This window comes from Eubalaena glacialis, chromosome 9 (genome assembly GCF_028564815.1).
Source record: "Eubalaena glacialis isolate mEubGla1 chromosome 9, mEubGla1.1.hap2.+ XY, whole genome shotgun sequence".
In the NCBI taxonomy this organism is placed as follows: Eukaryota; Metazoa; Chordata; class Mammalia; order Artiodactyla; family Balaenidae; genus Eubalaena; species Eubalaena glacialis.
The window spans coordinates 13964689-13978430 of record NC_083724.1 but is presented as its reverse complement, the minus strand read 5'-3'; the positions used below and the strand labels follow the sequence as shown (position 1 = coordinate 13978430).

The 13742-nt window shown below is 56.4% G+C and overlaps 1 protein-coding gene across 7 annotated transcripts in view; it reads left to right on the top strand.

Annotated features, from left to right (window-relative positions):
• The window catches only part of DAB2IP (DAB2 interacting protein), a 170718-nt gene that overhangs the window by 39208 nt on the left and 117768 nt on the right, over positions 1 to 13742 (top strand). For 5 of the 7 annotated variants that reach the window (XM_061199981.1, XM_061199980.1, XM_061199978.1 and 2 more), the window contains exon 1: positions 4545 to 4752. The exons of the other annotated variants lie outside the window; for them this stretch is intronic. In XM_061199981.1, coding sequence (XP_061055964.1) covers positions 4632 to 4752 — 121 coding nt within the window. In that variant the 5' untranslated portion in view covers positions 4545 to 4631. Of the gene's footprint in view, positions 1 to 4544; positions 4753 to 13742 lie in introns of those variants that run through there. 7 annotated transcript variants of the gene reach the window in all.

Here is a 13742-nt window from a genome sequence, read left to right as displayed (position 1 = left end):
CAGAGGCCCATGACCTTAACCGTGAATGTCCCCCGCAGCACTCCCACCCACACCCTGCCCAGGGCTCCAGTGACTCAAAGCTTGAGACCAGCCTGGGAGGCGGATGTGTGCAGGGCTGCCTAGCTGGGGACTTCCCCTGGTCGCCACTGCCCAGCGTCGTCCCGACAGGAAACCTGACAGGTCTGAGCCCTCCAGACACCCATTGTGTGGAGCCTGGTGGGCTCCAGTGTTTCCCCTCTCAGGACTCCATCCCTTCTCGCCTCCTCCTGTTCCTAGTCAAAGCGGCTTCTAAGGAAAGTTCCAGGCTGTTGCCCCTCCTCCATCTCTGCATTAAGTCCTGCTCAGTCTCAAGACCTTTGCTCTTTCCATCCTGCCTGAGTTCAAATCCTGACTCCTAGTGCAAGCGGTATGACCTTAGGGAAATTACTCGCCCTCCCTGTGCCCCCAATATTTTCTGTAAAATGAAGGTGGTGACCATCTGCCTCATAAGTTAAATGAGATAATGTGCATAGATAATGCAGACAGTAAATGCTGAATACAGTTTATTGCTATTAAATCCAAACTTCACCCTCTGACAGCCTTTTCGAGGCCAAACTTGTAACCTTCCTATGTTAGAGGTCTTGGACTCTGTGGTCCCCTCCAGGCGTGAGCATCTCTCCTCCCTGAGTGGAGTCTTGTGTTAGATAATGTTCATTATTGCTGTTGCTGTTGTTTTCCTCCTGCACAAAAATGGCCCTTCTGGAAAGGTCAGGCCCTTCTGCTTTGCGCAAAGCTGAAGAAATGGGTGATCTGACTTTACACTGGAGGAAACACTGTCCTGGATGGGCAATTGAAGGCTTTTCAAGGGTAATTCTGACTATATGCTTTTTTTGCTCCTTCCTCACTGACTGTAAACCTAACAGATGTGAGACTGCACTGGGCTGGTCCCCTCCCTGCATCTGACCCCTCCTGACCCAGCCCTGGCCTGGCCTCTGGTTTACCTGGACTTCCAGCCCAACAGGGTGTAATTCTCCTCCAGACCTCTGGATGCCAATGGTCCTCTGCCTGCAGGGAAATTCTTTGGGTCCATCCCTCTCTGGTCTTCTCCTGTGTCCTCATTGTTCAAACCTAACTGGTGGGGTGTGGCAGGGATGGGGGGTGTCTCTGTTGGGGGCTTAGGCTTCTTTAAAGAGGTGATGTTTGAACTGGGTCCTGAGGGATAAGGAGGAGTTCACCAGGTGGGTGCAGAAGGAAGAGCTTCATGGCAGCCATCTGGCCATCAGGGCAGAGGCTGGAGCCTTAGGGGGCTGAGAGCAGATAGATCAGGGTGCATGGAGTGGGTAGGGGTGCAGAGGGGCTGGCTGCTTGTGACAGAGTTTGGTCCTTTTCGGTACTCTGGGAGTTCACCTTTGGGGGCTTTTGAGGGACACTGAAGGTGGTGGTGGGGTCAGGTGGGATCTGATTTAGCTAGTCCCCAGCCCCCTGCCTGGTACTTGCTAAACAGGCATATTTCCAGGCCCCATCCAGACCCACTGAATCAAGAGTCTTGGAGGAACCCCAGAAATACGCATGTTTAATGAGCTGGGGCCATTTGGAGGCTGAGGGGCATGGAGACTACAGCCTTGATCCTCACACAAAGCATCGTGTAGGGGAGGTAGGAGCTGGGCCTATTCAGGAGACCCTCTGGAGGCAAAACTGAGGTGGGAGAACAAGGCCACTGATGGGACTACCCTCCCTGCAGGGCCCGGGGCTCACAGGTCGGCAGGGCCTGGCCCTTGAAGGGGTCTGTTGCAGGAAGTGGTTGGGGTGGGGTGGGGGACATTTTCAGGTGCCCCTCCTCCAGCCTGGGCAGTCTCCGGAAGGGGGGCTGCTTCTGTTTGAAGGGAGGAGGCCACGGGGCAGCGGGAGGAGGTGGGTGGCTTGCTCCACAGCGGGACTGATTCCAGATGCTCTGCTGGGTGTGCAGGGAGCAGGCTTCGTCTGCCTGCCCATCCCAGGGGTCCTGGACCTCCTCTCCTACCTCCCACCCTGTCCCTTTCCTACTCAGTCCTCCAGCTGGTACCGTGGAGATGTTCAGCTTGGGTGGTTGGCAATGCCCACCCCATCCGAAGGCCAGAAATGCAAAAGTTTCTTCCTCTTCATTAGCTGACCCTCCCTCCACAGGGCAGATAGGTTAGGAGTCTGTAACTTCTCCTTGTAGGCAGGGAAACTGAGGCACAGAGAACGACTTGAGAAGCCCAAGCATAAACAGAGTCTATGCCAGACCTCTGGAACCCAACTGTGTTTACAGATGAGATGCTGAGGTCCTGGCTGCTTTCCCTTCCCTCTACACACACTCACCTAAATCTGCTAGTTGGGGGCCTCAGGCTAAGACCACTTGTCCCAGCCTTAATCAGCTTGATCACTTGATCAGTGTCTCGTCTCCTTCATGGAAGGCTAGGACCTGGCCAATCAGGGAGTTCCTGCTTTGGGGAGGAAACTGGGCCAGGTGAAGTCCAGGCCCTGGGAACAGGATTCTTGTCCCCACCCTGAGCTGGACTTCCTGGGAGTCCTCCTGCCCCCAAAACTGGTGGGCCTGGCCTCGGAGGTTATTCTTTCTGGAAGTGCCAAGGTGTGGGTAGGTGGCTGCGGGAGCCCCAGCTGAATGGGGAGGCTCTGCTCTGCACTGGGTTCCTGTGTCGTGGAGGAGGCTCGCTAAGAGGGCCCACAGCTTGCCTCTGGATGGAGGAATTGGGTACTACTTTTCCCAGGGGCCTTTGCACTTGTAAAAGAGGCTCCTGGTAATGTCTGCTACTGAAAATGAGCTAGAGCAATGCTTAACCCAAAGGAGGCTAATGGGGTCCTTGCAGGCCCTGTGGTTTTCCATCTTCCCCAGGGACTGGCCAGAGCTCTGGGGAGAGGGGCCAGGGGAGTTGATAGCTTCTGACAACCCAGACTGGGTTTGGAGGAGCAATACCCCTCCTGCCCCTCCCCCCTAGTCCTGGGAAGGCGCCTGGCTTCCAGCTGTGATCCAGGCTTCTGACCTGGGGGCCCTCCCCTCTGGCTGAGAGAGCAAGGGAGGGGGTCCCCTTTGTGAGGTGCAAAACCTGGTCTGGAATCTTGCCGACTGCCCCGCCCCCTCCAGGGCCGCACCTTTTCAGCTGTGCTGGAGGAGGACATGCAGACTCCCTCAGGACCCACACGTGACTCTCCCACCAACACATCCTTAAGACTACTTGTCAGAGCCCTGGCTAAGACCCTTTGCCTCTGCCGCTGAGGCAAGTCAGACCTCCTGTCAGGGCCTCAGTTTCCCCTTCTGTACTTGAAGGGATGGAACTGAGGCAGGTGGTTGTCAGAATAATTTAAAAAATAAATGCTGCTGCAGAGGCTGGGTGGTAGAGAGAGATACCGCAGCCAATGGCCAGGGTGGTCAGGGAAGGCTGGAGGAGGTGGGCTCTAGAACAACAGACTTTGGCCAGGCAGAGAAAAGTCAGTAGGAGGCCAGTCCCTGCTGGGAGTAGAGAAAAGAGGAGTGAGAAGTAGGTGGGGGGGGGAGTGGAGGTGAGGCCGGGAGGTAGTTTGATTGAGGATACATCGCTGGAGTCTCAAATACCAAAGAAGATTCTCTGGACTTGTGGCTTTTGGACTCTGGGAGCCATGGATGGTTGTTGAGCTGGGGGAGTGCGTGACTCGGAGAAAGCTTTCAGCAGGATGCAATAGAGGGAGCTGGCACCCTCCCTTCTGTAGCCTCGGTTTCCTCTCCCTACAGTGGGGTAGGGATAGTTCTGCCCTGCCCGCAGTCCTGCTAGAACTGCTGTAAATGCCCAGTGGGAGGGAGACCTCACAGCACCTGAGGTGTTTCATTTGGAGGAGGGTTTAGATCAAAGAGGCAAAAAGTTCTGATTTGGCGAAGACCCGAGGGATACATAGGTGTTCATTATGTTCTCTCTACTTTTTCTGTGCTGGACATATACACCCTAGTTGTAAATATATAAAAGTAATACGCGTATCAAACGGGACGATTTTTTAAAGAACAGGCGAGTATCCTGCGTGAAAAAGAAGTCTTTCTACCTGCCGGGGCGGGGGGCATGCTGGACGGTGTGTTTGCGGATCGACACTCAGCCCAGTGAGCTTGGGGCGGAAACCGGCCCTGCGGCACCGGCCTCATTCGGACCCTAATCGAGGGTTCCCGGTTCGGAAGCACGGTGCCCTCCTGGTCGCCTTGCCTGCGCCCTGCCCAGTGCCAGGGAGCGCCCACACGCGGGTGTGCACTGTCTATACCCGCCGGCGGGCTGGGACGCCGCGTGCGCCCAGAGGTCGGGCTCTCAGGCGCGGGGGGAGGGCGGTGACCGTCCTGGGGACCTGCCTGGGGTCCCGGGCACTCCGGCCCGCCTGGCCTCGCCGACTCCAGGCCGGGATTTCTCCCGCACTGACTTTCCGGGCCCGTGCCAGTCCGGCCTCCCGGTCCCCGGCCCCCGCGGCGGGGCCGGCTGCTCCGGGGAGGGCGGGAGCAGGAGGAGGAGTTTGCGCGACTTCGTGGGGCAGCCTTGGCCTCGGCGGCGGCCGCAGCGGCACGCGGGAGAACGCGAGGACGCCCGCCGGGCCGGCCGGAGCGGGCGATGGGGCCCGTGTGAGCGCGCCCAGGCCCGGCCCGGTGCCCGGCGGGCGGCAGCATGTCCGCGGGCGGCGCCAGGAAGAGCACCGGGAGGCCCTCCTACTACTACCGGCTGCTGAGGCGGCCCCGGCTGCAGCGACAGAGGAGCCGCTCCCGCAGCCGGACCCGGCCCGCCAGGGGTAGGCGCCACCCCGACCCCTGACCCCAGGCCCTCCCTAGCGCCGGATCACCGCCTGATGCCCTGGGATGCCCGGGACCCTGGGTCCTCCTGCTGTCTGTTTACCCCGGACCCTCTCAGCCGCCCCTTCTGGTTGCCCGGAACTGTGTCTGCTTGTTTCCCACTCCCCCAGCTTCTCCTCATCCTCCACCCTGGTGGGGAAACTGAGGCTCCGGTGTCTCCTCTTGCCAAGGGCAGGCAAAGGGGAGATCGCAGTTCAGCTTCTTTCTTCCACCTCTCAGTTTTGACCACCGTGCCTCAGTTTACTCAGCAGCGGGGGGATCATCATCCTGAGCGATCTGGCTTTCCTCCCCTTGCCTGCACTGCCCTGGCCTCTCAGCTTACCTCCCCCCAACTCCCTCTTCGCTCCTCTGGGACTTAAGTGGACTCCCCCGCCTCTTGGGTGGAGGGACACGTGGGTGGACCTCAGAGGGTCCTATCCCAGGGATCCTTGGCTCCACAGGAGTGGTGGCGGGTAACATCTGTCCAGGACGTCTCTGAGTGGGTGGGCGCCACCTCCTTTGAAATGAGTTTCTCTCTTTTCAAGGCCAGGAGGCAGGACCCGGAGGGGGAGGTGCAAGCAGCATTTTCTTTTTCCAGTAACACGATCCTCAGCTGGAAAGGCGTGTGATCCAGGGGGCTGGGTGGGGGCCGGGACTTCCTTCCATTTCTGGGTAGGAGGTGGGGGGAGGCCCCCTGGAAGGAGGAGGGCTTCGAAGGGGCCCTGGGGAGGCTGGAGTCCTTGGCAAAGGCTCAGGCCCACTGAGGTGCCCGTGGATGGGAGGGAGGAGGGGGCTTGGGAGCACCTAGTGGGCACCTGGGCTGAGTTTACACCATCAGGTTATCCTGGGAATCTGGAAGGCTGGCCCGGTGCCCAGCCTGACCCAGAGGGGTTTGAGCAAATCTGTGCTTGGAATCTGGTCAAATACCCACCCCTCCGGGCACTGGTTGTGTGGCCTGGGCCCTGTAGTTGCCCCTGAACCTCAGTTTTCTCGTCAGTATGAGGATAAGTGAGGCAGGCAGGCAGTATACGTTCATTTGCTTCCCCCAGAATGGGGAAGACTTTTCCCACAGTCAGGGCTGAACAACAATGTACAGGGCTTCCTCAGGAAGTGGTGAGTTCCTGAAGTAGTGAGTTCCCTGTGCGTGGGAGGGTTCAAGCTGAGGTTGGGAATGCACACATGTGTGTGCTGGGAGTTCAGTCTTTAAGGGTCTCCCAAGGCCTATGATCTCCTCCCCCTTGCCTTCCTTGAAAAGGCCTCTGGCTACTCCCTCCCTCCAGGCTTGGCCTGGGTGATCAGAGATCTGGGCTCAAGCACTGTGACTTTGGGCAAGTCTTTTCCCTTTTCTGAGTCTCAGTTTCTTGAGCTGTAAAAGGGGGCTAGTAGTATTGATACATGGAAGATTCCGTGAGGAAATGGGTTCAGGTTGTGAGAAATGGGAGCTGTACAGATGGCCAGTTAAGCTCAGGTCACCATGAGTCCTCCTGTACCCACCCCACCACTGCTCGATGCCCCGTGTGACCTTTCCTTCACTCTTCACCTCAGCCCAGCTCCATCCCTGCGGGCACAGAGAGGACCAGAAGTCCCCCTCCTGCTCAGCTGACTGGGCCAGAGACAATCAATACATGTCTGGCCATCGCCTGAGCCCCAGCTCCCAGGCTCGCCTGTGCAGGAGTCACTGCTTTGTGTCCCAGCCTCGAAGGAGCACCCAGCCTGCAGGGAGTGGGGAGGAGACTGTCCCTGAACAGAAGTTACATCTGGGGAAATCAGGGAGAGCTTCACAGAGTAGGTGACATTTGGACTGGGTCTCACCAGATGGGTAGAGTTTCCTTTGGCAGAGGGAGTGGTTGAATCAAATCAGAGTTCAAGCCCCCGCTCTGCACAAAGCCATCCTTTGGCCAGTTACCTCTCCAAGCCTCAGTGGCCTTGTCTGGTAAATGGGGGTGGTGATGGCAGGGTTGTTTAAAGACCGAGAGCAAAGGCATGGAAAGCTGCAAGCCTGCGCTGCCTGGGACTCGGGCCACAGTTGAGTGTGAGCTATGGATGTCCTTACTCTGGACAGAGCAGCAGCTGTGCAAAGACAGGGAGTTGGAAAACCTCTTGGGTGTGTGGGCAGAGTTCATCCCGGGATGGCGGAGGGCCTGGGTTGGTGGAGGGGAATAGCGGGAAGCAGTAGTTTGGGCCTGATAAAGGCCCGTGAGTGATGGGGAGTCATGGGTGGGGGCTGGGAGCTGCCTGGCAGGGTGAGAGGTGGAGGTACCCGGGTTGGGGGCAGCTAGAGCATCACTGACCTCCCTCCACTAAACTCCCAGATCCGTGACTCTGCCTCCACACTGCCCCTCCTCCTGAGGGCAGCACACCCCCGCCCCCAGGTGGTAACTCATGCTGGGGGAGCCACCCTGAGGCCTTGAGCTCGTCCTTTCTGACCTCATGCCTCAGTCTCCCCATCTGCAGCGGGGCTTGGTCCCATGAGGGTGACATCATCAGATCCCCAAGGAGGCGGTGGTACCCAGCATCCCAGCCCTGATTCGGCCCTTGCTCCACACCCATTCTGGCCTCTGCCACGAGCAAGGAAGGACAATGACCGAGAACGCAGGCGTGTGTTTGTTCAGAAACAGGAAAGTGCAGGGAAGAGTTGGCTGGTGGTGGGGACGTGCAGCTGGCCCAGCCAGGGAAAGGGTTGTGACCAGACTGCCACCTCTGAGGAAGCTCCCTGCCCACCGCCCCTACTGTCCCTCTGGAGTGGTGGGAGGGGGCTCGCTGCAGACTCAAGACTAAGACTGTCCCTGATGGGGCCGCCAGTGGGGGACAGTGTCTGCAGTCCCCCAGGTGTGACCAAAGCAGGGCAGTAAGCAAGCCTCTTCCCTCCTCTGCGCCCTGAGTTCTCCATCTGAAGAATGGGCAGAGTGAATCTGTTGTTGGTAGAGGGGGGCACGAAGTTTGATGATGGCCAGAGGCAGGGTGGAAACAATGACTTTTGTATGGCAAGGGTCATCTGGCCGTTTTGCGTTGTGCCTTGTGACCCTGAGTCCGCTTGAAGGCTGGGCGTGGCCCATGAATTTGAGAGGGTCCTGCCCCCCAAAAGTGTGTCACCAGCCAGGGTACCTTCCCCACTCGCCCCCACCAAGGTCAAGAAAAGCTTTGTCTGTCTGTGACCTACCTGTACCCCCAGGGCTGCTGGGGAAATACAAGTTTTCTTCTTGCCCTGGATAAAGTCCACCCATTCTAGATAAAGACTAGCAAACACGTCTTGAGCACCTACTATGTGCTGGGCATGGGGGCACATGGGGATGAATTGCATAGGCTGCCAGCTCTTGACAAGCGCCCAGTTGGTTGGGGAGGCTGGCTTGTTGAGCTGCCCTGGGGCACAGAGCCCTTTTGGGGATACAGGGCAGTGGTTAGTGGGAAACGGACTCTAGTCCCAGCTCGATCATGAGCTGGTTATGTGATTCTGGCACACCCCAGGGCCTCAGTTTCCCCATCTGTCAATTGGGGCTAATCCTGTCCTGCTGCCTCACATGTTGGGAGACCTCTTGGAATGCCCATCCCTGTACTCAGGGGAGGTTTTGATTCTTTTCTTCGTGTCTTCACCTGAGTTTTTCCTGGGGTCCAGGCACATGCCAGGCCCTGCCTGGGTGCTGCAGACTTGGCCTATGTTTTCTCCTTAGAGGGTCAGTTCCTTCTCCATGCCTACACATACCCCATTGCATGGCCCTGTGTCATGGCTGCTGTGTGGTCCCACTCCCCTCCACCTGGGTGTCTTTCCTTCCGAGGTATGCTGGAGTCTGTGTGAGGGGCCTCAGGAGGGGGCTCCCAGGAGCGTTCCAGCATCCCCTGAGGAATCTCCCGGGCAGGAGGTGCCCAGGAGGACTAGGGCTGACCTCCTGAGGTGGGGGTCACCTCCCAGGACTTCGAAGTTGGCAGCTGAGTGATCCAACCCCTGACGTCCGGGGGGGGGACACTGAGGCACAGAGAGGCCACCTTCACAGAGCGGGGTATGGAACCCAGGGCTCTGGCCCCCAGGAAGATGGCAACATGGTTGGGGAGGGTGCTGGTTTGCCACGGCTGCTTCCTAACTGGGAGCGATGGCTAGGGAGGGGCCTGGGTTGCCACCATAGGGAAGGGCGGGCGCTGGGACCTCTCCATGGGGACCCTGGCTTTAGGGAGACCTGCTGAGAGGCCCCTGGGCAGCAGCTTGGGCCCCAGGGGCTGGACAAGCCTGAGAACAGCCCTGAGGGTGGGGGCTGGTTGTACCTTGTGGTCCCCCTGGTCTTTAAACGTCCTTCCAAGGGCCCAAGGCTGAGACCTCTGAAGTTGTACGTATACTTTTTTCTGCCTTGTTTCCGCCTTTGTTCCTACTGAGACACCATCCCTCCTTTGGGGATTGGCTCCAGCTTCTCCAGCCCTTTACATAACTCAGGTAGTGGGAGCTTCACTCCTTCTCACGACGTGTAATAAAGTTCAAATGACTTCCGTTTGCCGAATGCCTGCTCAGTGTTGGCAGTGAGCTTAACTCTGTATTTGCCTTATTTAATGCTCTGTATTTGCCTTATTTAATGCTCTGTATTTGCCTTATTTAATGCTCTGTATTTGCCTTATTTAATGCTCTGTATTTGCCTTATTTAATGCTCACAACAACGCTGGAGATGGATACTGGCATTATTCTCATTTTAGAGGTGAGGAAACTGTGTCCCAGAGAGTGGGAGCCTTGTCCAACGTCACGCAGCTCAGAAACGGTGGAGCCCAGCTCTGCCCCACTCCACATCTTGGGCTTGTGAACGCACCACCTCGCTATCCCGGGGGCAGGCGGATCCTTCTGAGGTTAGGCCTTGCCTTTGATAAGGCCACCTTCTCCTTCTATCTGATTTGCACAGTCAGCAACTCTACTGAGTGTTCACAGCCATCCGCTTCCACAATCCTGACCATAATTCAGGAGGGAGGCAGGGGAATGACCCCACTGGCATCTGAGGTGGGGAGGGTCCATCCTCCTCGTTGGGCCCTCTGTCTGCCTGGGATGACTCAGACCATCGCTCAGGCCCAGGCTCTCCCCCGGCCCCCACCCTTGTATCCTGCTCCCATTCATGCCTACCAACCATGTCCTTTCCCTGGGCAGGTCACAGGTCTTACAGACTCAGCCCTGTTTTTCCACCAAGTTCCTTTGTGCTGAGGGTTCAGCATCCTGTGTTGTGAGGTCCCTGGAGACGAGCAGACAGCTTGAGGCCCACTTCCCGGAGCTGTGTAGGTCCTTGAGGGAGGCCAGAGGCCCAAGTTCATCTGCTGGAATGTCAGCTTCTTGGTCTTTGTGTTTCTGGCGCGTCCTCATCACCTTTAATAACAAGGAAGGTAATCGCTTCCTTTTACCCAGCTGACCGTGTGCCAGGCCCTGTGTCAAGAGCTTCACCTGACTATCTCGTATCTCCTTTTACCTTTCCAACCCTCCTAGGAGGTAGGGGTCATTACCATCGCTTCCCTTTGCCAGGTGAGGAAACTGAGCTCAGGGTGTGGAGGAAGAGGCAAGGTTCGACCCGAGGCCACCGGACTCCCAAGCTCACGCTTAGAAGCACGCTTCAAAGGGTCAGGTCTGGAGCTCTGATTCCTGGGCGCTCTTTCTCTGCCCCATTGCGTTCTGTACTTCCTGAAACCTGGTGGCACAAGGACAGGCCCGGAGCCTGCTTTGCTCAGCTGCTGATGGGGGAGGTTGGAGGGATTGACCTGTGTGGCCCTGGGAGCTAAGTGTTCCCCTTGACAATTGGAGAAACTGAAGCCCAGAGAGCCAAGGCCACTTTCCCGAGGTATGTAAAGACGTTAAGGAGAGATCCGGGTCTGGAATCCACAGCCCTTTGCATCCTATTTTGGTGTTGATTTTGTTTGTTGCTTTTCCTAATGTTAGCCCAGATCGGGACACTGAGGCAGCTGGGCTCCTTGCTGGGTCTTCCTGGCGGGAGGGAATAAGGGTTGAATTCCTGTGTAACTTGATACAAATGTGCTCACATCCCCGACCGCATACGTGTTTTGCTTCGAAATGACACGCAGCCTCTTGACTATTTTTAAAAGAAAAGCAATGGCTGTGATATTTCCCCTGCACCTTCCTCTTGAGGCCACTTGGTTAAATGTCAGGAAAGGGAGAGTATTTCCTGGTCAGGAACATTAGGAGCTTGCTGGGAGCTGAAGTTTTGTTTTCTGTTAAGTAGGTGTTTGGGGAATCGGTTCCCAGCCCTCCCCCGCCCCCCACCCGCCGTTCCCTGGGAAGGTTGTGTTTGACAGTTGCTGGGAGGAGGGATTTGAGAGGGAACAGCCGAGATGCCCACGCGTGGAGTGGCAGGGTGGTTATTTTTAGCCATCCCGATCCAGTAGAGACATTTCAGCGTTTGTTCAATATTTAATTATCCATCTGAAATTGGCCCACGTGGCCTTGAGTTTGGAAGTGGCTGTCTGTGCTGTGATTTCCTCTGATTGCATAAATAAGGAAGTGAGGGGAAGCGCTATAGCCCTCCAAATAATACTAATACAAAAATAAAAAGAGTAGACTCGGTACTCAGAAAAGACAGGCTTGGTTTCACAGTCTAGGCAGACCGCCTGTACGTTAGCAGGAAAGATGAGGCCGTGAAGGTGCCTAGCACGCCCTTGGAAATGCAGCCCCTTGGAAATGCAGCCGTGCTTGGTCTGTGAATCCCAGACTCCACAGCTGCCTGGGTTTTATTTGGGATGGGTTTCCCCCCCTCCACCAGGTTCCTGTGTTGACTTTGACAGCTGCCAGGTACCCGAGAGGAGGTTTGGGGATTTTGCTTTTGGAAGTCTTGTTAGCTTTTATTTCCCTCCTCTCTTCTCCCTGACAGACAGGAGAGCACTGTCGGCATCTGGGCTGTGTTATTTCTTTTTTCTTGGTCCTTTAGGGGTGATATGTTGACACGGCTGTGAAATGGAAAAGGCAGAGCACAGGGAGGAAGAGGTGGCTGCTGTGAGGCTCTGCCCGCTCCCCTAAAGCCTCTGGTGGATGAGGGAGCAGAGGGGAGGGGAAGAGAGTGGGGCCAGAGGGAGCCAGGCAGCCAGGGATGGGGCTCCTTTTGGTGTCCTGCTTGGCTTGGGGGACTGTAGAACTTGGGTTTAAAGGTTGGAAACCAGTAAATTGGCAATCTGGGATAGTCTTCGGGAAAAGCGGTTTTCTATCCATTTATCCCTCTATCCTGGGGACTGAGTTTGGGTCAGGTGTGTGGCCAGGGTGGGAGTCCTTCTGACTGCACCATAAATGCTGGTGACCTCAGGCAAGTCACTAAACATCTCTGGGCTCAGAAGCACTTTGAACAAGTAGATGTGAAACAACATAGGGTATCATTATAGGCGGGGTGAGTTGTCATTATCTGTTCATCCAAAGCCTGAGGGGTTAATTGCAGCTCTATTAGGGCTGATCTAGAAATAAAATGTGATGCTTGTGGGGATCGGAGCCTTCCAGATGGCTCCTTGGCATTCCCTTCCCCCAGAGGCTGCTACAAGTGTCACTTGTACTTGTTCAGAGCAGCAGAGCTTTAGCGAGCCACCTACTGTTTGCAAGCCTTGTGCGGGGGGCTGCCGTGGAGGATGCAGTCAGCCCCCACCCCCGGGGAGCCGGGCTTATGGGGAAGGTAGTCCTGTAAGCGGGTTGGCAGATGGTGTGACTGGAAGGGTAGGCAGGGCCTTGGATGGTGAGCCATGAGGTTGGAACTCCCCCTGGCAGGCTACACGGAATCAAAGGGAGAATTTCGAAAATAACAGTCATTATAATAGCACCGACTTCCATTTTTTGAGCACTTAACACAGTGTAGTCGCCCTTCTAAGTTCTTTACTTGCATCATTTCATTAAGTCCTCATTCTCACAGATAATCGTATCAGCTCCATTTTGCAGATGAGAAAACTGAGGCTCAGACTGGTTAATCGACCTCCTCAGCGTCACCCAGCTACTGAGTGGCAGAGTTCAGGATGTTTCACTCTCACTGTACTTACCAGAACTGCAATTTAGGAAAATGATTTTAAGCAACCAGCAAGCTAGACTGATGTGGTCCGGGGAGCAGGGAGAGTGGGTATCAGTGATCACAGGTTACGATGTTGGCCGTCCTGGTGCAAGAGGCAATGGGTTTGAGCTGGGAGAGAGAGAGGTCAGGGGAGGTCCTCACAGTGAGAGGGGTGGGAGCTGGTGGTGGGATAGGCCCAGGCAAGTGGGGAGGGTTTGGGGTGAGGGGGCAGCAGAGCTGTGGGCATGGCTGACAGGCCTGCTCTGACTCTTGATGCTGCAGGGGCGGGAGGGGGGCACCAGACTGGGCAGGGGGTGCCTTTGGGGAGTAGCTTCAGGAAAGTGGTGGAAAGGTACTAGAGGCTGCAGAGGTCAAATGGTTGAGGGGTGAGGGTGGCGGGCAGAACTGGACATTGCTGGAGAAGCTGGGTGGTTATGGAGGTCTGAGGGAAGCCTGGGTTTCCCATTAACTGTCTGTGTGGTCACTGTTCCCCCTGGTGTCTAGGAAGCTGTTCAAAACGGCATGTTAGCAGCAAGCAGGTTGGGGCCCTGAGGGCCCTTCCCCAGCAGCAGCGGCAGCCTCTGAGCCCTCCTGGGACAGGACCTTGGGCTTCAGAAAACCAGGGATGCAGCCCTCCGGTCCCACCCCCAGAGGGAGAGCCATCTGCAGAGGGAGGGGCCAGTTTAAGGAGTGGGGAGCCCGGGGGCTGGGAGCTGGGGCGGCCCTTCATGGGGATGTTATGGAAGAGGCTCCTGGGTCACTGATGGTCCCCAGGGGAGACCACCAGCTATGGGCCAAATCACTCCATCTCCTCTTTTTTTTAAAGAATATAATGTTTATGTTAGTGTTTTTCCCCGTCTCCCCCAACCCCTAGGATTACAAAAGTAATAAAGTAATAAATATCCATTATGCAGGAGAAGAAAATTAAAAAATCACCTTTAATTCTAGCACCCAGTGATAAGCTC